At 42.6% G+C, this 21,740-nt stretch overlaps 1 protein-coding gene across 1 annotated transcript in view; it reads left to right on the top strand.

The window, feature by feature from the left end:
- Positions 1 to 20,920, top strand: part of VOPP1 (VOPP1 WW domain binding protein) — a 65,823-nt gene extending 44,903 nt beyond the window's left edge. The window contains exons 3-5 of the mRNA XM_064443828.1: positions 12,361 to 12,438; positions 14,511 to 14,647; positions 18,555 to 20,920. Of these exons, the coding sequence (XP_064299898.1) occupies positions 12,361 to 12,438; positions 14,511 to 14,647; positions 18,555 to 18,736 (397 nt within the window). The 3' untranslated portion in view covers positions 18,737 to 20,920. The remainder of the gene's footprint in view (positions 1 to 12,360; positions 12,439 to 14,510; positions 14,648 to 18,554) is intronic.
- Positions 20,921 to 21,740: the final 820 nt, after the last annotated feature.

Raw genomic sequence — 21,740 nt, 5'->3', positions numbered from 1 at the left:
TGTGTCTATTCACAGATCTAGAATGTCATGCTTGGACCATGGCATCCCTGGACTGGCATGTCCATGTGCTTTATTTCTTCTAGGTAGGCACGTCCTCCTCAAAGGTGCCTGCTTCTCTTTCAGTTGTCTAGAGTAACAGAAGTCCAAGGTGGACTGTCACATAAAATGGTTGTTTGCTTTTATTGGCAATTTAAAGGCAAAATAGCCAAGTTAATCTTTCCTGTAAAGGCTCTACTTCAGCCATCCAAAGACAGAGATAAGACTTTGTCTGCTAAGCAAGAGGAACGCTGAGTAAGGAATCAGTGTGCCAAAATAAATGTACTGTAAATTCAGCTGTATAAATTCAAACTGGATATTTAGATTGGGGGGTAAAACTTGCAGTGATATGACTGTTCTTCTTTTGGAGCTTAAGGTTTTTTTTTAGTTTTTTGATTCAATCTGTTGTCCAGTGTAATTATTTAAAAAAGAAAAAGCTGATAGAGATGTTGCTCAAAGCTTTCTTAAAACTTGTTGGTTATGCTTTCTGTGTTAACAGCTAGGGCAAAGGTTGGAGTGCTCTGCTACAGAACTAATGATACATCTCTCTGTCCAAGTATTAGTATATTTTTTCGATTATTTTTCCAGTGGACATAATTGTTCTAGCCTTCACAGATCAGCAGTAAGCTTTAGTTTATTTCAAGCATATTTCTTCCAAATATAATTCCCTTTCTTAAGGCTAGACTGAGGAATTGATAATTTTCCGAACTTCTCTACCTCTGCTGTGTGAATCTGTTAACTTAAACTTATTTCAGACTAGAAGCCATCATGGAAAGCTTCCCAGGAATTTGAGACACATACATTGGTCTTCTACTGTTGATACAGAGAATTTCCAAGACTGGTCTTAACCTACTTCACTAACCAAACCACCCGTTTCTCTGTGCCCTAGTTGCCTGAGTCACAAGATATTGTCAGTTACATGCTTCTCTCCTGCTTCAGCAGAAAATTTATGTGGCCTGGAAAAATAAGTAAACAAATATGAAGTGGAGAAAGAAATTAGTCATAGGAGTCTAATGCTTATCCTTTGGAAAAGCAGGGAGCCAAGTTATCCCTGACTTTGCTTAAAGAATTAGATCATACATCTCCTACACAGAAAGCAATTCAGAATTAAAGCTGTCTCAACAGACTTGACTCTGATCCTCTACAAGGATCCTCATTCTACTCTCACTTAAATAAGTCAACTCAGTCTTATTCTGGATGTACCTGAAATGCTAATGATCTTGAGACGGTCAATATACTTCTCTTACTTGGCAATAATGTAAATAATTACATAGTGAATGCAGTACGTTGCAAAACCACCTCCTCTGTATGCAGATGCCAGCAGCACTTAAGATAATCCAGTTGTTTTTTCCACTTCTACATAAGGAATGAATAGTAGAGGGAAGGCTGCCTTATATTTTGCTGATGAGGAGTAGTTTGATTAGAATGATTGTCCCCCTCACTGCAGGGTAAAGTATGTTCCCCAGTATGACTGAACAATCCCATAGGTTTTTTCTGGTTATTTTTTCTCCTGTTGTTAGCTACCATCACATTGGAGCTTTTAATGAGGTGGTAAATTCCAGATGCTAGAGCCTGAATGTTTCTAATCCTCTCCTTTACAGGCTCCATGGCATGTTTATAAAGCAGCACAAATGTTTTTGAGTACGAGTGGTAAGCATATGTCCACAGCAATAGAAATAGTGTGTCTGATGTCACTGGGTCAGTGAAGTAGTCACACACAGGGAGAGGGTCGGCTGACTTGGAGAAAAGAGCTTTGATGCTATTGAGTATTGAGTTAACATTATTTCAGCTCATCCTGTTGGATTATTGTGTATTGAATTTTTTAATAATGTGATATTCTAAGAGAAGTAGTGAGGAAAAGAAAGTACCTTTGATTAGAGAATCAGAGAATAACTCACGTGGGAAGGGTTCTCAGGAGACCTCCAGTGCAACCCCCTGCTCAGGGCAGGGTCAGCCATGAGGTCAGGCCAGGTTGCTCAGGGCTTTAACCAGTTAGGTCTTGGGAAAACTCCAAGGAAGAAGATGGCACAACCTATCCAGGCAACATGCTCTGCTACCTGCCTGCCTCTCCTCATGATGGGCAAGCTTTTTTTTCACACACCAAGTCAGAACCTCTTTTTCTTTTAGTTTACATCCATTGTCTGTCTTCCCACCCTGCACCACTGGGAAGATCCTGGCTCCATCTTCTTAGTAACCTTCTCCTGGGTACTGGCAGGCTCTGTTCTTAGGTCTGAAGCCATTTCTTCCCTAGGCTGAACAAGCCCAAGTCCCTCAGCCTGTCCTCACAGGGCAAGTGCCCCAGCCCCTGTCTATCTTGGTGGCCCTTTGCTGAACTTGCTCAAGTTTATCAATTTCATTCTTTTTACTGGGGATGCCAAAGCAAATGTAGTGTTTTAGGTGTGGTTGAACAAGTGCTCAGTGAAAGGTGGCAGTTACTTCCCTTGATCCACTGGCTAGGCTTCTGTTGACACAGTCCAGGATACTTTTAGCCTTTTATTACTGTCATGACACACTGCTGGCTGATGCTCAGCTTGCTGTCTACCATGACTCCTAGGGCCTTTTCAGCAGAGCTGCTCCACAGCCATCAAGATGTTCATCCTTCCCACAGGCAAGACTTTACATTTGGTTTTGCTCAGTATCATGAGGTTCCTGTCAGGCCATTCCTCCAACCAGTCTAGACCTTTGAGTGTATCCCTGCCCTGGGGCTCATTGACTGATCCCCAGCTTGGTGCCATCTCCAAACTTGGTAAGAGTACTCTTATCACCAATTCCAGCAACACACTTTTCAACAGGACAGGTCCAGGCTTCTCTGGTACTACCAGTGATTACTTCATACCCTCTAGAGAGGGTGTGACCCATTGACCACTGCCCTCTGAGCCCCACCATCCAACCAGGTTTTTTTTACCCATCTAGCTGTCTGCCTGTCCAGACCATAATATCTGAACTTGGGTACAAGAATATTGTGGAAGACAGCATGGAAAGTCTTGTGGAAGTTGAGGTAAATGACATCTGCTGTTCTCCAGCTTGTCCACAGATACCATCCACTGCCAGTGCGGTGGAAGAAGCTCTTCTTGCTGTACTTGGTGCCCCTTGCAAGGATCAGTTGTAGGTGAGGTTTGGCTTTCACACCTACTTGTGTATGTGATGATTTCTAAAGTTCTCCTTGGTAGCCTGTACCTGCTTCCATCTCCTGAATACTGACTTTTTGCACTGGAGCTCAGCCATGGGTTCCACGTCTATGTTTTGACTGGTCACTGTTGTGCTACTAGGTGAAAGACCTCCAGAAAGAAATGTAGAAACTTTCTCTGCAAGAAAATGTTACCACTGCTGCTGGCACATATGTGAAGAAAAGAAGAAACATAGGGGTGTGCCGTCTTGTAACCTCTTCTAATTCTCGTTATCTGAAGCAGGACCTGAATTAATGTTAAAAGCCTGTGCAGATGGAAGTGCTGTATTTTTAGGCTAATATGTTTCTGCTATATAAAATAGCTTACTGCATACATCAGGCAGCTGCATGTGTACACATCTATGTTGATTAAATCTGTTTAATTTTTCATTTAGAATTAGTATAAGAACATTAATGTAAACCTAAAAAAGCAATGTTTACGAATATTCTTCATGTTTAAAACATGTTTCCCGCCCTACATGGGAACGGTCAATTCTTTTTCTTATTTTGGAGAAGAATGCTGATTGTATTCTGGTTGTGGTTTTTAATGTTTTTTTGAAATAAATTTCTTGTGCGTTTCCACACACTTATCTTCCTTTGCAGATTTAAATTTTATAGTATTTATCACACAGTCATATTCATCTGGGTTTTGAGTGTAAGCCCTTTATGTGCTTGGTGGTCACTCTATAATAATAACTTTGTGCATTACCAAGAACCTGCAAAATATTCCAGTTTAACAATAAAAAAGCTATTTTGTCTTAGCTATCTAAATAGCAGTAGAGAGTACTTCTTCCATCAATGTGTGTACAAAAGGCTGGGAAAACCCCCCAGTATAGACGCAGGGCATGTTGCATGATGGGAGCAACTTTCTGTGCTCCACATCCTGTTATGTTTACTGCTTTTAATTAAGTTGGCTTTCTTGATGATACACTTAACTTTCCCATTGCAATTACAGCCACATGAAGTGTCAGCAGGTGTGTGCTTAGGGCAGTAATCTAGCTGTTGATTTATTCTTCCATTTGATTTGAAGCCAGCATGGTGGAGGGAGAGGGGAAGCAGCGTAATAGTTTTGCATGCTTCCAGGCACCTTGAATGGCTGGCGCTGTACAGAAGCGGAGGCCTGGACTCAGGCCAGGGCCACCAATTTAGCGGTGAGCAGCCACAGGAAGGGCCTGTTTGCATATGTAGTTCAATGCAAGTACGTAAGTGCACAGTTTGTATCGTGAAGGAAGACAGCGGTAATTATCAGACCCATCTGTGTGTAAAGTCTACAAAAACCCACCACTATTGCTCAGTCCTGTGTGGCCTTAAACAATAAAGCTACAAAACATCACAACTAGCTTCAGTAGTCTGTGCCCTTAAGGTGGTATATTCCTTGCTTCAACTAAGGGACTAGAGTTCCTTAATGTTGATGGATCTGTTGAGGTTGTAGTCTCGACTGCTGTAATCACCCAGTCACTTGATGCCTTGCCAAGCACTTGAATTTGCTTTGATGGATTGTTTGTCCGATGTACAACCTAGGGAGAATTAGGTTACCAAATTAACAACCAACTGAACTTGCTAGGAATGAGTTTTGAGGAGGGGAGAGGGATTTAACATCTGTGCCATCACAGGCAATAAGCGACTGACCTAATTTGAGATTGAAGCTCTGAAAGACTTTGGAGTTGGAGGCTGACCAGGTGTAGGCAGCCTATTCTGAGGAAGGAGGGAAGGGGCTCAGTCTCTCTCTGCTCTGGCTGAGGTGGAGGAGGGAACCCAATCCCACACTCCTCTCATTTCCAGAGGATACAATAACCACAGTTGTAGCTTATCATGAGTTCTTCCTGTTGGGGCTGTTTGACTTGAAATATTCATCAGCTCATTAACTCTCTGTGTCCTAGGCAAGAACCTTAATGTGAGGCTGAGAAGCAATTTCTTCTGGCTTCCTGTCAGTGTGACAGGAAGGCTTGCACCTGGCTTAAGCTCCAATGGACAGCACCAAGGAGCACTTGAACCCAAAGTCATCTTGAAGCTTCTAGTCCTTTCTACATAGGGAGACCCTATAAAAGACTTTGTGGCACCTAACTGTTGGCCCTTCGTACCTATGACCACCTCTGTGTATGATCCTGCACTGGCTTGGTGAAGAAAAAAGATTTGCTATGCATTAGTATGTTAAATTCAGGCAGATAGAAAATTCATGGACACCCATCGCCCCCTGCCAGCAGATTGCTTATAATCTCCTAAAGCAGCCATTAGATGCAGTAGGTCTGCTTGCCCACTGGGAGCAGCTTGAGATATGAAGAGCTAATTGTGTGTTTAATAAGGGACCTGATGATTAACTAGAAGTCCTCATTCCTGTTGGTATGAGAAATTTACAATTCTACCTCCAGAAAATTAAAACTCGTCATACAGTTTATCTACGGGTTACTTTTGCCAGAGCCTTAAGCTATGCTACTTCTCTGCTTTGTTCTGTGAAAGAAAGGCCTGCAGCCTATGTTGGAAAATGGCTGTGTAAAGTGCTGTATACTGCTGCTGGACAAAACCCAAACCACAGCAATGCTTGCTAGGTTCTGCCACTAGAGGAGCAGAGAAAATTTCTAGATGGATATGTGCTGGCCAGAAACTTGCTGCCTTCACAGACAACAAGGAGAGTCTGTCTGTATGGTGGCTTTCCTCTTGGGGCCTGAGCAGAGAGGGCTGGGGTTATGGTGAGCTGTTGGGTAGCAGAAGAAGGTTTGATAGGAGCAGCTGAGCAAATACTTCTCATCCCATCAGAAGTGAGGGAGGATTTACCATATTCTGCTGAGTTCTTGTTTATAGGCTCCTCACCTAAAGAGTAATTGAGAAATAATCCCTTTTTCAGCTGTTGCCTGCTCTTGTTTTTCATGTCTGTGTGAAGGATGGGAACCAAGTATCTTGTCTCGCTGTAGGAGATTTTAATTGTGTCAAAGATGACAGGAATCTAATCTGAGCAAATATTGTTTCTGTCTCTGTTGTTTCTACTCTGTGGAAGAAAATTACCTGACAGCTCCTTCCCTCCTTTTTGCCTTACGTTTCCTTCTGTAGTTAAGGGCTGAGTGATTTTGGGTAACTCTATCTCTAGTGCTCTTCTGGGTACCAGCAGCAGTGTTCTACTCTCAAGTACAGATGTTCCACCGAGGTTGTGGCTGTGTTCATCTATGAAGCAGTTATATTTGTTATATAGTTATATATTCACCAAAATCAGACCTACATTTTACAAGGCACTGTTTTTGCATACGTTGAGGGATCACCTTTGCTGTGTGTAAGAGAGGAAGATAAATGCTTTTGGGTGCTGAGAACCTGTGACTGCAGGTAACTCTGGTGGAGCTGTGTCCCTCTTGAAAATTAGGCCATGTATGCAGACATGCCAGGGAGGCACAACCAGTTCTAAGACCAAGGCTGGAAGGCTGATGTTACCTATCACTGTGTTCCACCAGCCAAAGACCTTTCCTGCGTATTACTGCTTGTCAAGTATTTAAATGAATGTTAGTAGAGGGATGTGGCCTTTGTATTGCAGTGTCTTTCTGGAGAGAGGTTAAACCACTTTGGGACACAAAAATAGTTACTTAGGTGGGACTCCTGAGTGTAGAGTGGGACACTGTGTTTCAATTTCCATATTCAATGGGCTGCTGCAGCAAAAGGATTCCTTGGCATAAGCTCTCCAGCATGCTTGTAGCGTTAAGCTCCTCCACCTGTCTGGTGATCTTCCCCATGTATGCAGTCAATAACCTGGGTCTTTCCTTAAATAGAAGTATACGCAATGAATTTGCCTTGAAAACTGCCTTTTTACTGAAAGATGGAAATGCACATACAGAATGGTCTGAAATAAATTAATCAACAGTGAGATAGAGGGAGTTCTTTTTCTGCGAAGTTTTTTTCAGTTACTTGGTACATTTTCTATTGATCCTCTCTCTCATTCCTCAGTCTTCAGGTCTGAGTCTTACAGCAGTGTAGTCTGTGGAACTCAGTGACATTACTCCTCAGTCATGGCACAGCCAAGACTCTGAGCTTCATCAGAATTGCTTCTGCTGTTCACTTTGTGGTGGTTGCCTGCTTTGTTTTTCTTTTTGTTTCATGGCTCATTTGATTTTTTTTTCTGTTCAGCATCACTGTATCCTGGCAGCTGAGTTTCAAGCAGGTTAAATATTTTTGTCTTTTTCTTTTCCTTTTTTAACTTCTTTGTCCTAGAACAAGTAAATACATATGCACACTTCAGCTGTCTGCCTTCATCTGTTCAATGGCAGCAGACCTGACCCTTCTGGCTTTGAGGGCTCAGTATTGAGTCTGCCTGGAGGTGACCCAGTCTTCAGCAGTTCTTCCCTTCCAGTTCTTGTAAGCACTTGTGCTTCTCCCTCTGGTCTTTTGCCTGTGCTGGTATTAGGACCACAGCTGAGACTTCCTTAGCTTCATCTGATGCTACTACCCATCCCCCCAAAATCTTTCTTTTCTGTTCTTAGTTTTGGTCTGTTGCTACACCCTCCTTTGCTGAACTTCCTGGCTCCCTTTTGTTCCCCTCCATTTAAAAAACTACCAGTGCTTCTTATGTTCCAGTGAATTCCAGTTTGCTTCATAGACCTTACATACATACAGCAATCATTTAATCTCTCACTGGCATGCAGCCTTGTTTTGAATTAGTCATGCTGTTTACAGGACACTGGTTAGAAATCATGCAGTTTACTGTAGCTGGTTGATGAGGGGGTTTCATTGTTTTCTTTCACCCTCCCATCCGCTGTCCCTCTGTCTGTAGTAAGGTTTCTGCGACTACATATGGATTAATGATTTACGTTTTGTTGTACTTTTCCAAAATATGTTACTAATCAAACATCTTAAATGTTAAATCAGGTTTGGGCACATATGATGCAGTCTAGAGAGGAAACCTAAGAGCACTAGAGCCTGCATTTCAAAGGGATGGTGTTGATGGGGAATACCCACATTGGGTGAGGACAGGGAATGTTGTCAGACCACTGTGGCTCTATAGTCTGCTGAAGACTGTAATCCTTGCTTTACCTCTTTAATTTCTCCAGTTTTCAGCAAGTGCCAATCAGGGAATTATTTTTAGATGCAGTTCTTTCCTGCAGCAGCTCTGCTAAGAAGGGACTTGTTTAGCAGTGCAGATGTGGTATAAATGGAAAAGAGCTTCTGGACCGTTTCATTGAGAAGTTATTGTCTACAGAACACATGCAAGTACAAGGTTTGCTTGTGGTGTTTGGGTCATACCATATACCCTCATGTGAAACTTTGTGCTTTGCTTGTCCATTAAGGAATGAAGTTCAGCATTGTGATTTAACTGCAAACCCATACAAAAAGCTTGTCTCTGTGATCTGACACGCAGTGTAACTTTAATCTCTGATACAGCAGTTCCCTGGTGTGTTAGCAGTACAAGTCATTGGACATGCCAATGCATTAATTTCATTCTACTGAATTATGAATGAAAAGATGTACCTTCTAAATCATAAATCACATTGCAGACAGTTTTCAAAAGAGAGACTGTATGCTTGGTGAGGTTGCAGATTAGCAAAGTAACTAATGGATCATGTCTTATCCTACGTAATGGGTTAAATTTTGATCTATGAAACAAGCATTGCCCTAGGGAAATGCAGTTCTTGGGATCATTTTTGATGTATGAAAGAGGGAAATTGGCTTTAGAAATGTCTTCCGTAGGACATGGGCTCATCCAGTTCAGATCGATAGTAATGCCAGTTGAAGAACAAGCTTTGGGCACAAGCCCTTCGCCATTAAGCAGAGCCAAAGCAGAAGTGTAATTTAAAGGGTATGCATATCAATTCAATAAATACACGTGTGTGTGCTGAATTGTTTTTTCTGAACCAGGGTCTTAATTCTGCTGGGATTTGCTGTCAGGCAATAAGAGTGCATCAAACACTGATTATACTTAAGCTTGTATGTTACTCCATTAATAAGCTGATTTTATTGTCACCTTTTGCCTGCTAATAAATATGGCTTTTGTAAGTAAGTTAATTTTCTTGTAATTGGGATCGATGCTGGCAGAAGTTGTGTTGTTTTTTCATAGCGTATTGAATCAGCATAGCTTCTATCATACCCTGACAGCAGTATCATCAAACGGGCTGTTTGTTCTTCCAGTCTTTTTTGGTGCTGCTGGGGAATACAAACAGCAGCTTGTTATCATGGTATCATTCTTGATTCCAGGCTCCTACATATAGGCACCTGTGTCCGTATTTGCAGGCATGCAAAATCAAGAGCCTGTTTGGTTTTATGGGTCAAAAAGTGAAAGGATTACTAGTGTCAGATCTCAAATTTCTCTCCAAGTCATGGTTCTGATTTAGCTTCACAGATCTACCTAGCAAATGTAGCGCTTAGCCTTGGATGAGTTGCCTCGGAAAGCTTACTGGCTGTTGTAAAATGGAGCTTCTCTAAACGGAGCCGTAGTGAGAGACTCCTCCAGCATCATTGTTTTCAGCCATTTGAAAGTGCAATCACCCGTGTAGACTTCTCTTTGATGGCCTGTTTGTTTGCCATTCAGTGGTCTCAGGAGCTTCATAAACATTCAGCAGTTGAGCTTTACTGTCTTCCAGCTGGTACTTTAATCCTGCTTTGCAGGAAGAAAAGCTAAGCCACTGAGACTTAAAAAATGGTGCTGACTTGTAGCCTAGGCAATTTGGAAATCAAAAATAAAAAGTAAATTCAGGTATTATGCTCACTGTACAGATCCTGTTTTAATTTTGGTGTTTTGAACGACCATAATTATATGTTTTAAAATAACCTTTTCCCATCTCTTCTGGCTCTGGAGAAAACAGATGCAAAGTAAGCAAGGCAAGGGTGGGCACAAGGGAGGCGTACGTGCAGCCTCCCTGGGTTCTTACTTTTAGCTTAACTTTTAATACAAGTTCAGGTCTTGGGGCTTGGTCTGGGGAAATGGCTTTGGGACCAGATGCCTGGCACATCCTCTCCCCATCCCACTTGTGGTCAGGTGTAGGTGTCTGGGCTGACAGAGCCAGTGTGTGGAGGCAGAGATAAAGACTGCTCACATTCCTAAAACCCTCTATAATTTGGCCTTACTTGCCTCAAGAAAGGCTACAAGAGGGCAGTCCCCCAGTGAGGTTGGAAACTCATTCCCTTTCTTTCATGGATGTGAGTGTGGCTCTCTTAAAATGTGGAGGAGCAGGAATGGGTGGGAAACTTTTTTATTGGCTAGCAGAGGTTGCCCACAAAGGAAGAGATCGACATTCAGTTGCCACCTCCACCTTCTTCTTTCTAGGTTTACAGGCTCTGTTTCCTGGCCCTGGTTCTGCTTTTCTGGCCCAACAAGCCTTAAAAGGACTTTGCTGTGCAGCATCAGCAAAAAGAGCAAGTGCCCATCAACATGGATGAGGTGCTCCAACCATGAGTGTGTTAAACAGCAAAAGGGGTACCATGATTGCTGTTTTAACAGAAGGCAGCAGCTGCCACCCCCTTTCATAAGGCACCTGATCCTGTCCATGCATTTAACATATGGATTGAAACCTTCTGTTGGGTTGATCCACTTGGGGAGCATAGAGGGATGCTTAATTTTTTGGTCCTGATGGGACTGAAGTTAATGCTGACTTGCTAAGTCTTGTTAGTAGTTTTGTGAGATCAGGTAGCTTTGAGTATGCACAGTTACTAGGGTCTGGCAAGCTTTAAAGAAGAAGGGTTGGAGATTAGGACACTTTCAGGTTCAGGGATGGCAAAGTGGATGTTTTGGCATGAGCAACTTCCTCTGCTTGAGTCTCAGTCTGGCTGCCTGAGTGTATTAACGGACCTTGCTGTGCTGATCATGTCAGATCCTCCGGCTTACTTAAATAAATCCTGCGTACTTGTCATCAGAAGAGCGTGTAACTGTTTTCACTTGCAAAACAACTGATTATGTATCCATAGAGCATCCTCCTCTGGCCCCAATTAGAGGCTGAAACCTATGTGACTTGACGTATTTTGTGAGTGAAGGCTTGTTAATTGAGCGTGTAAATGTGTAATTGACTGTACAATTACCCAATTGATTTTGGTTTTTGTAGCTTTGCCTGCAAATATGGGAGCACAGTCATGCAGTTGGGCAAATTTTCCAAAACCAGATGCTTAATTAAATCTGTGCATTGAGCATACAGTTGTGAAAACCCTTTAAAAACATGATACGGTTCTGGTAACTGCCTCTTTTCCTTTGCTATGTGGATATGCTAATCTGAATGTTTTCATCTGAGTCTGTCGTATACCATAGTTTCTGTGTTACCTCTGTCCTTTTTCCTACTAAATAAGTTTCTTTGGTGTGGGAAATGGCAGTTACCATAGAAATTGTTCAGAGGTAGCTGTTAATGTATGTCCTACCTTTTAGTGAAGTGGTACCGTGTGCTTACAGTGGTTGGTGCTATAATGCCTTTAAAATGGTTCTATTCCATATGAAATATTGATTTTAAATGCGGAGGTTTAGAGGAAAGCCTACTTAAATAATGGTCGTTGTTGGCAGTTGTAGTCCAGTGCAACTTCTGAGAAGCAAAAACTTCCATTAAATTTGCAAATAACTGTGTGCTTGAAGTTTTGTCTGCACCTGGTAGTTTGGAAGCTGCTGATTTGCAAAGAATGAGTGATCTGGCAGTCTTGACCTTGCAATTCTTTTTTGGTGCAGTGAATAAAACCCCAAATGGCTCATGTCTGAGGTCTGCAGTGTTCATTTACTGTGAAAGAGAACACAGTAATACTGCTTTTCTTTATAATGTGCCCTTTTATATAGACTTACTACGTTCAGTCTTTCTGAGGTAGCTTTAAAAGAAGTATATAGGAAGGTAGTCTTGGTAACATGCAAAAAGTTCCTGAATAGTGATAGAGCCGTGCCATGGATGTGTACATGTGATTGACAACTCTATCTGGCCAAGGGTAGTCTGTTCTTACTCACAGACCGACCGAATGGTTTGGGTTGGAAAGGTCCTTTGAAGATCATCTAGCCCAACCTGCATGCCAAAGGCAGGGATGGACATCTTTCACAAGATCAGGTTGCTCAAAGCCTCGTCCAATCTGACCTTGAACACTTCCAGGAGGCTTTGCCTCCCAGGCTCACGGCAATGTCACAAATAACACCTCCGGCAGGGGCACGAACGGTGTCAGAGTCGGGGATGCCATTTTAATCTGAGAGACAACCGCTCCCCTAATGCCCTTTTCTCTTTATTTCTCTGCAGATGTCGCTCCTATGAGGATTGCTGTGGTTCAAGATGCTGTGTAAGAGCTCTCTCTATCCAGCGACTCTGGTATTTTTGGTAAGTCAGGGCATTTGGGAATTTTATGTTTGTCCTGTTCTCATCTTCTTTGTAGGACTTAAATCAGGGTATTGCCAGCCCTAGTATTTTAAAATAAAATAGGTACAAGTATGCAGTACTGTATATGTGTACATATAACTGCAAGGACTTTGGCTTTTTGCTTATAAAATTCTCCTGATGTAGTGAGAAAACACTGGAAAAGTAGGCTACTCATGTCAGGTTGACCCTTCCTGCTTCTGCATTCTGCTGGTCTGTACAGGCAGCACTCCCACTTTCATCCAGAATTGCTGAAGTCCTTATGCCTGTCTCAGGTGCTACCAAGCAGCAGCGCTTGTCTGTTTTTGTTGGGCACTCAGTTGTAAAAGAGGATTGTATAAGGATGATTGTGCATTTAGGCAGCGTTTAAGACATTATTGCCAGCCAAATCGAGGCTTCAATTAAAAAGGAAGAGAAGTACATTTATGACTATGAGGATTTCACTGGAGATGACAGCAAGGGAAGAGAAGGCAGAAAGATCTGAGCTTGTGAAACCAGCAGCTCAGTAATCTGGATAAAGCTTAAACTAATCACTGTTATATGCATAATGAAAAAATAAGGTAAATTCGTTTTGGAGAAGAATTTAAGAAAGCACCTGAATAAAACATTCTTCTTACAGTGGAGAGAAAGCAAAAGCTCTCCTAGAAAACCTGATTTCAGGCATTTTTATGTAGAACTTGAAGACGGCTTTAAAAAAAAAAGCCTTCAAAATGAATAAACACTGAAAAACAGAAGCCTGATACATGCTATAATACAGAGATTTCCCGAAGCTGACTGTGGGATTTCAGTGTGCAATCCTTACTGATATAACTGAAAAGCTCTGCGTCTCAATCCCTGGGGTGACGTTGTAAATCTCTGTTTTTCTGTTCAGAACAAATCCTTTGCGGAACACTGCCAGAAGGGAATGTATTAATATTGGCTCAGGGAAACAGGACATCCTTTTGCTCTCATTTCTACTGTAGAAACAAGAACAGAATTTGACCCCTTCCATGAAATATCTCTCACTGCCACACAGTGTCACACTCTTCCTCTCGGGCACCTGGGAATGCTCCAGAGGAGATAACCATGGTGTGTAGGCTTGCCTCTGGCCAACTTTGGTGGCCTCTGGCCAACTTTCATCCCTTCCAAAAGAGCGCAGTTGTCATTGTCTTCCAGTAAAGGGCCCTGAAATGAGGTGGCAGTTACAGGCAGAAGAACCATTTGTGTTTATGGGAGTTTGCATCAGTTGCTAGCATGTCTGATAACTAATCAAGGAAACACAGTGAAAGCCTCGGTCTGAAGAACAAAATTGTCTGATGTGCTCTTGCTCATGTGTCTGTTTCCACAGCACCAGGGCAAGAGAATGATGAGGACAGTTTAGTCAGGTCAGAAAAGTTGCTGAGGAGAACTACTGAAGCAAAATTATTTTCTTTTCCTTGAGAATGTGTATACCATCTAGGAAGCACAAAGCAAATCTTGACATCTTTAGTGCTGAATGCTTCAGTTTTCTGACTTGACCTTAAATGCCAGCTACCATATTTCCCATGGGAGACAAAATGACAGTGTTGAGTAATTTAAGAACATCTAAGAATCTTCTTTTAAGGGCAACTGCAGAACAGTATTCCTCTTTGTCCCCCACAGACCTCCTGGCCAGCTTTGATGCTGTAAGCATGAGGCTTGTGTACAAGATATGCAGTTTCAAACTGTACTGACCTGGAATTTCAGTTCAGCATCCCAATGCCAAAGGTCAGGTATAACCCTGAACTTTCCAAATGTTCAAGGGCTTTTTAGTTTCAGATTTATATTTTACATGCCAGAAAACATCAGACAATAAGTACTAATTGCTAAAGACATCCGTAATATATCCGTAAGTGCCCATGAGTGCTATCTCAAATGACATAAACCTGCTCTCAAGAGATGACCTGTTTAAGAAACCCCACTAAAAGTTGCAGGCTGATGTTTGCTAGATGACACTCTTCTCTGTCTCGGTGAACAGTCTGGGTTTGAGAGCTGCCTGAGCGCGGGTGGGTTTTGACTTCCCTCTTTTCTTTGCCTAGGTTCCTTTTGATGATGGGAGTTTTGTTCTGTTGTGGAGCTGGTTTCTTTATCCGAAGGCGGATGTACCCTCCTCCACTAGTAGAAGAACCTACTTTTAATGTGTCTTACACCAGACAACCAGTCAACACTGCATCAGGTCAGAGACTGCTCATTAAACAACTTTCACTAATTTCTTAAATTTGCCAAGTTATTTAAAAAGGGTGGGGTTAGGAGTTTTTGTTGTTTTTTGCAAACTGTGGGATTTGGACAAGGGATTGCACTGCACTGAACCGTGCAGCCACCTCCTGTGATGAGTGCAGTCTTTTGCCTTTCAAACAGCATAATTCAGCTGCGGTGTACAGAAGTGTTTGTGAAACCCAGGATGACAGGACTTCCAGTTCCCTTCTGATGTAGTTCCTAATATCTTTACAGCTGTATGCATGGAAGGAGGCTAGCAAGTTCACACTTTGCAGTGTAGACAAAGTGATAGGTATCTAAAATGAACAGTGACATGAAGAAAGAGTTTTAAATACAGTTGGTGACATCTGGCAGAGGTGAAGGAAAGCCTAACATTTTTCTTCTACTGTCTGGCTATCTTGCAAGTCTTCTCTTTGATTTGCCTTCCATGCTCTGTGCTACAGTTTTTCTGCAGCGAAGTGGTCCTTCTCCCCTTGTTAGTCTGATTGCTCCCTCTCTGGTCAGTAATGGCTGTGAGCGTCAGGAGGATCTACCTAGTGATGGCTCCTCTAGCAATACGGCTTTCTAAATTTGTTATTTCTTCTCCTCTGGCTTTTAGATAGTCCCAGTTAGGAGAATCCTGTAAAATAAGACTCATGTGTAAGCAGATGATGATTGTGCTTTATGGGAGCATTTTGTATCCGCTTGTCTCTGGTTAGAAGACCTTCTGCAGTGCTGAGATTATATCTGAGTACACACTCAGGTGCTTGCCTTCTCCCTGCCTCAGCAAGGCCAAACTGAGACCTTTTCAACCACTCTCCAGATTGTATAAACCAGTGCTAGTTTGTGCCAGTGAAAGCACACATACAAATGCAGGCACGCTTGGTACACTGACACTTCTCCTTCCAGGCTGTCATTTTATTGCATGATGTATTAGAGAGAACTGAAGCCAGAGGATAATTCCCTTTTCTGACAACTTTTTTTTGGAATTGGCAATTTGGTTTTGTTTCATGCTGGCTTGGAACTGGAAATAAAACTGAATATTTTGTAAAGAGAAGGGAGATATCTCTGAAAATTTGGTGTCTCAAACCTCTCTATCAAAAATTGTGTTATGAACCATTACATCTCTGTGCAATACTGTGGCTGTGTCAAGACAGCCTCCTTAGAAGAGTGTCCTAAACCCTTGTCTAGCTAGCTGTGACTCCGAGATGCAGCATTCATGCTCTCTTCCCTGTCACGCCTGCTATTGCACACCCACGTGCCTTGTGCAGACTTTGGAAATGCTCTTCATTGCATCCTTGAGCATGTACTCATAGACACGCATTTCCCCCCTCTCTTTCACAGGTCTAAATGGATAAAAAGATGTTACAGACAAAAACCTAACATTTTATTCACCCCCTTTTTTTAATCATAAGGGTACTTTTAGGGCTTCCATTCTGCATCTCTTTTTCTGCTTGACTGAACAAGCATTCCACAGAGAGTATTTATTTTTCAACAGTGGGGAGGGAGCCAAACTAACTAAACTATATTTTTAAGCCTGAAAGATAACCTCAGGCTTATGTGAACAGGGAGCATCTTTGGCTGAATTGGCAAATACCGGATTTAATTTTAGAGCATGGTTTTAGTTTTTCATGGAATGCAAATTGTGGGCAAATATAAAATAAGCAAAAGCCCTTTGGTGACCTGCCTATGCCACCTGCTTCCAGACTGTTAATACTGTTTCTTAAAGCTTTGGGCTCTGAGCTAATCCCACCAAAATTTTCTTCTACCTTTTTTACTGTTCTAGGAATATTCAATAGCAAAAGCAATGGGAATTACTAGTCAACCAAGTTCACATTTTCCTGTAGCTCCTTTTCCAGATTTGGTAGCAGTAGCCAGTTCACAGGTGAGGTGGAGCCCCTGAAACAGGTCTCTTTGCCCATCTCCCTCCTTCCTTGCAGCATCTTCTGCCATCCCAGCAGCAGCCTGGAGGTGGGAGTGCTTTTTCTGTGGTCCTGACTGGGAAAACGGATTGAACACCTCACCTACAAATAGCAGTTTGGAGACCTGGTGGTGTCTTTCACTTCAGGTCTGGCCTACATAGCCCCAAACTGGCAGTTCAGGTGCTAGAAAAGGTCAGATGCCTTTGTAGACACTTAACAAATACTTGCTGAGCTGATCCTGCAAGTAAGTTGATGTTCAGATGTTGTTTTCTCCTGGGTTTAATGAACTGAAAAAATATCTCAAAAGATTGGTGTCCGCACTTGCCCCCCTCCCTCCCTCAATTCAATAATAATACACGGAAGTTTTAAAGAAAACAGTTATTTTCCTGAGGAGCAAGCTGCAGTGAGCTACCTCAACCTCTCACATTTCCCAACGTGGATGGAAACTGCAGAAATACAGAGCTGGGCAGGATTTAACTTTAAAGCAAAAGTGCCTAAGAAAAAGGCTACAAAAGAGGGTATTAGCCCAAACTTTAGAGAGGTAGGATGCGGATCCTGTTCCCAGCCTGGCTCTCCCGCAGCCATGTGCTGATGCTATACATGGAAGCAGAACAACGGCTTCTCGTCACTGTGGTAAAGGAATAGAGGCTGCGGAGCAGTCCTCTTTGCTCAAACAGGCAAAAGAAAAACTTATTGTGGTGGTGTGTTAAAAATGACTGTGTTAAGAAGGAAATAGCTGCGTTCCCTATCTGCTTTCCACCTTCTTTGCTCCCGAGTGTCCAAAAAAAGCTCCCTAGGCAGGCACCCTAGGCTCTGGGACAGTTTACATCCTTGTGCCTTATGGCTCAACCTGTCTGATTTAGTACTGGAAGGACATGTTTTTGGGTTTGGTATGTAGCTCCTTCCTGAATGCGTGAAGTACTAAAGAATGCTTAAATCTTCAAGAAGCCTGTATTCCTTCTGTGGCAATACTGAGTCCTAGCGTCACTAAGTCACGGAAACGAATGGTTGAGTGGAAAACCCCTTAGAGGCTGTGCCGTTATAGGAAAAAGAGTAGCACCAAAAGAAGAAAACCTGTTGCTCAGCTATTACTTTTTTTTCAGTCCAGCTTTATGTAAATAGGCAGAGAGAAAGAGAATAAAACTAATTTACATCTTGAGATAGAGACAATCTGTGACTTTGCTGGAATCACATTCAGTCATCTTTCACCACCCACTGTGATATCCGAGGAGAGTTACACGCCACCTTTGTTATTCCTCATGGCAGCAGTCTGTGTTACTCCTCATGTGTCATAGCGAAGGAATTTTGCTTTTGATTGTGTGTTTCCTTTCCTTCTCCCTGCAGGCTCCAACATTGTTTCCTAAATTTAATCTGTGCAAAGCAATCTTGTCCCATTGTGTTAGCCAGCCATAATTGGCTTCACCTTGGGTTTTTGCTTCATACATGTTTGCTCCTTAGCCATATTGTGCCTTGATGGGAAATTATCTATTTGAGATGCACTCTGGCATATGAGCAGATCCAATATATTACAAAATAACCTGTGAAGTTCTCTCGTAAGACTTGACATCTGAGTCAGGGCTGCAGTGGAAGCCCCTTTGTCCATCTGGGATCCCACATCTCTCCTCATTGCAGGCACAGCAGCTCTTCTGTGTGGGGAACTGAGCAGGGCTCGCTGTTTTCCCTTTCAGATGGTAGTCAACTGGGGCAGTGGTGCCCTTTGTTTCACTAAATGATTTCCATTGCGTGCGAAATTGAAACTTTCTGGTGAAATCTCAAGAAGTCAATGTTGTCCTGCAAGTCTGGGTTTTCTCTGGAATGGGAGAAAGGTGGCTCCTTGTCCATGCTGTGATGAACACTTTGAGAAAACTTGTCCAAGTGTACAGAGCAGAAGCCCTGGAAGAGCACGACCGTTTCATGATGCTTCTGCCATCATTGATACCTTTTCTCTCCTTTTCTTTCTTTCAGGGTCACAACAACCTGGAGTGCCGTATTACACAGATCCAGGTGGACCTGTGATGAATCCCATGGCTATGGCTTTCCACGTCCAGCCCAATTCCCCACAAGGAAACCCAGTTTACCCACCCCCACCTTCCTACTGCAACACACCACCTCCCCCTTACGAGCAGGTGGTGAAATCCTCTACGTGAGGACTCTGGCTCTCTGACCTGACTGTGTGAGAAGAAGGTGCCATTGCAAAATGAGATGGAGGGCATCCACCCTTATGAACACTTGCTAGTTCTCCCAAGTCCTCTCTCCCTCCCTTCCCTGCACCTTTCCTCATTAAAGTTACTTGCAAAGGGGTGATTTTTAAATTTTTTTCTGTCTTTTTTAGTAGAAGTGGATTTTTTCTTTGTCTTCAAAATGAGAGAAGTCGTCTTTGTAATGCTTTTAATGGAAACCTATATTTAAAACCTCTACGTCTTTCTCTTTATTTATTGTTCGTTTCAATAATGGGTTTAATTGCGTTGTGGCAGGCTACTGACAGCAGTTCTTCATGCAATTCCAGAATGATGTGCGCTCTCAAAAACCCCGTGGCAGAAATGCCCCCATCTACTGGAAATGACAGAAAAAGAGGGTAGAAGTAAGAAAGGCAGGGCAATGCTTTTACGAATTGTGGCCACTATCTTCTTGATTTACGTTTTTCTCATAAAACTTGGTTCCGATGCACAACAGACTGATGCTGTGCTAGAAGCCCGTGAGTGACTGGAGCACCAGTGTTGGTCGAGTCATGCTTTGCCAAGTGCCCCAGAAAACAGGGATGCATTATTTTAAATGATGCATCTCAAAGCAAAGGACCCGGGCTTGAGTGTTTCTTGGCCAGCACCTGGACTGCCTGCGTGATTGGCATCCTGACTCTCCCTGTTTTGCCAATGGTGAGATTGCATGAAACAGCCGATGACCTAAATGTCAGTAGTGAGAGGGAGGTATCATTACCTCAGAGCTACTTGTGCTCGTGCCTCTTGACAGAACGGTTAGCAACACTGAAATATGTAGGGAAGTTTTCTTCCCTGAACTGGAAAATAATTACAGTAAGAAGGCATGGAAGCACACTTCCACGTTTGCTCCCTTTGACATTGATGGGAGTTTTGTCCCTGAGAAATAGTTGTTTTCATTATGGTTTTACTGCTGCCACAAAGAATACCAAGTATAGCTGTCATCTTCAGGTGACAGATCCATAAAACTGTTCTCCTCGCTCGCTCAGGCAAATAACTTTTTCGTACTAGTGCTTAAGAGCAGTTCCTTGACCTGATGCGCAGATGGTTCGGCTTTCAGTGACTCTTAGCTCTTCATGCGTTTTGCTGAGTGGTCCCAGGATTCCCGATCCACCATCTCACACTCGTGGCTGACTCTCTGCATGACCATGAGCCAACACCTTCAAATAAACACAGAGCCCCTTTACTTGTGATGGCTGTCACACCCATCTGTGTCTAGCAAAAAGGTGAAGCTACTCTGAGACATGACGTGACACAAAGAAGATGCCATTGCCTTCTACTGCTGAAAGACCTGCAGAAACAGCAGGGGTTAGGAGTCCAATACGGTCCTTTGGATCCTGGCTGAATGCTTACTCACTGCCAATACAGCGACTGCTCCTTTGTCACTCCAGCCAGGGCACAGAGGACACCGAGGTGGTTTGCAGTAATCTGAAGACCTGTGTTGCACAGGGAGCCAAAGCTTTATTGTGCTCTTAATGCATGCCAGTGGCTTGTGAGAACTTCGTCCTAGGTGGCAAGCTGGAATTGCAGGACTGGCAGAAGAGAGCATCCTTTTTATTATGAACATGAGTCTCTAACAGAAAAACCATTAAGGGTAACTGTTTCTAAAAGCTGCTGGTAGCGTTAGTAGTCATCTGGAGGAGAGCTAGCTTTTGAGGAGCTCATTGCCGCAAACCTGACTTGGGTTAAACTGTAACTAAGGCTTTCCCTTACTGTGCATCATAATAAGGGACAAAGCCAAGTATTTTTGTGTGTAGTGTAGGCTCGGTGGACACTTAAGATTAAAAAAGTATAGTTTATATATGATTACTAGGTCCATCTGCTCACCATAACTGTATATATTTTCTAAATTAGTGTGCACTTGAAGTGTAAAGCTGCGTATGTCACTGGATATGATTGTGTATACATGACATAATTTTTTAAAAGCAAATCCAACCTTTCTTTTTTGGTCAATAGAAATGACAACAGACCTCATGTTAGTAGATAGATGTTGTTAAGTCCTTTTATATTACAAAATATATCTTCAACAGCTGGCATTTTTCTGGACACATTGAATAGAAACCTTTTGTAGTGAATTCTTATGCTGTACATTGAAATTCAACTTCTGTTCAAGTTTTCCTGAAGTCTGGCTGGTTTATTTGCTAGTGTTAATGGATGACGCTACCTCTTTATAACACATGCAGTTCTCTGATAGTAAACTTGCTTCTTGTTCTCTTGAAAACACAGCACCTGGGTGGGCATCCATATGAATTACTTGCAAACTGTTTACATGCCTTTCCTCTTGTTGCCTCACTTTTGGAAGTTTTGTGGTTTTCTTTTCTCCTTTTTTTTTTTTCCCTTGTAGTTTTAAAAAAATAAAAAAAAGGTAGTGGGGAGAAAGAAGGAAGAAGCCCTGTAACTTTCGGTAGGGTCGTGTCAACAATATGAAGTTCATCAGGAATGTGCATTGCACATTTTGCAAGGTTGGGTTGGGGGATGGATGGAGCAGAAGTAGGTCTGTCTACAGTCTTGGGGACTTCTGTTGCTCATAAAGTTTGCCCAGGCTTTCTTTTGAAATGCATTTTATTAAAGTAAGATTGGATGTTGCCGTGCCTGTAGCCCTCTTCATTGCTCTTTCCTGAGCTGTATGTTTAAAGTTCTTTATATTACCAAGTAAAGAGTGTGACCTCTTGTGTGCAGAGGAGGAGAGAAGGCAGGTCTAATGCCTCCAAGAGATTTGTACTCAACAGCACTTCAAGCCAGATGTGAAACAGAGGCTACAGCCATACCACTGGAAAGGACAGGGTTACTTCTCACCAGCAGGCAGTGGTGACAGGTCAGGTGTGCAGTTCCACAGGTGAATGAAAACATCATCTTCCAACAGGATTTTACTTGGCAGTGGTGATGCCCTAGGAGCTGCCAGCTGCTGCAGCTTTGCTAATGTGGTGTGTTGATGCTT

Source organism: Phalacrocorax carbo, chromosome 2, assembly GCF_963921805.1.
Source record: "Phalacrocorax carbo chromosome 2, bPhaCar2.1, whole genome shotgun sequence".
In the NCBI taxonomy this organism is placed as follows: Eukaryota; Metazoa; Chordata; class Aves; order Suliformes; family Phalacrocoracidae; genus Phalacrocorax; species Phalacrocorax carbo.
Note: the sequence above shows the minus strand (reverse complement) of the source record. Positions and strands in the feature narration are given on the sequence as shown.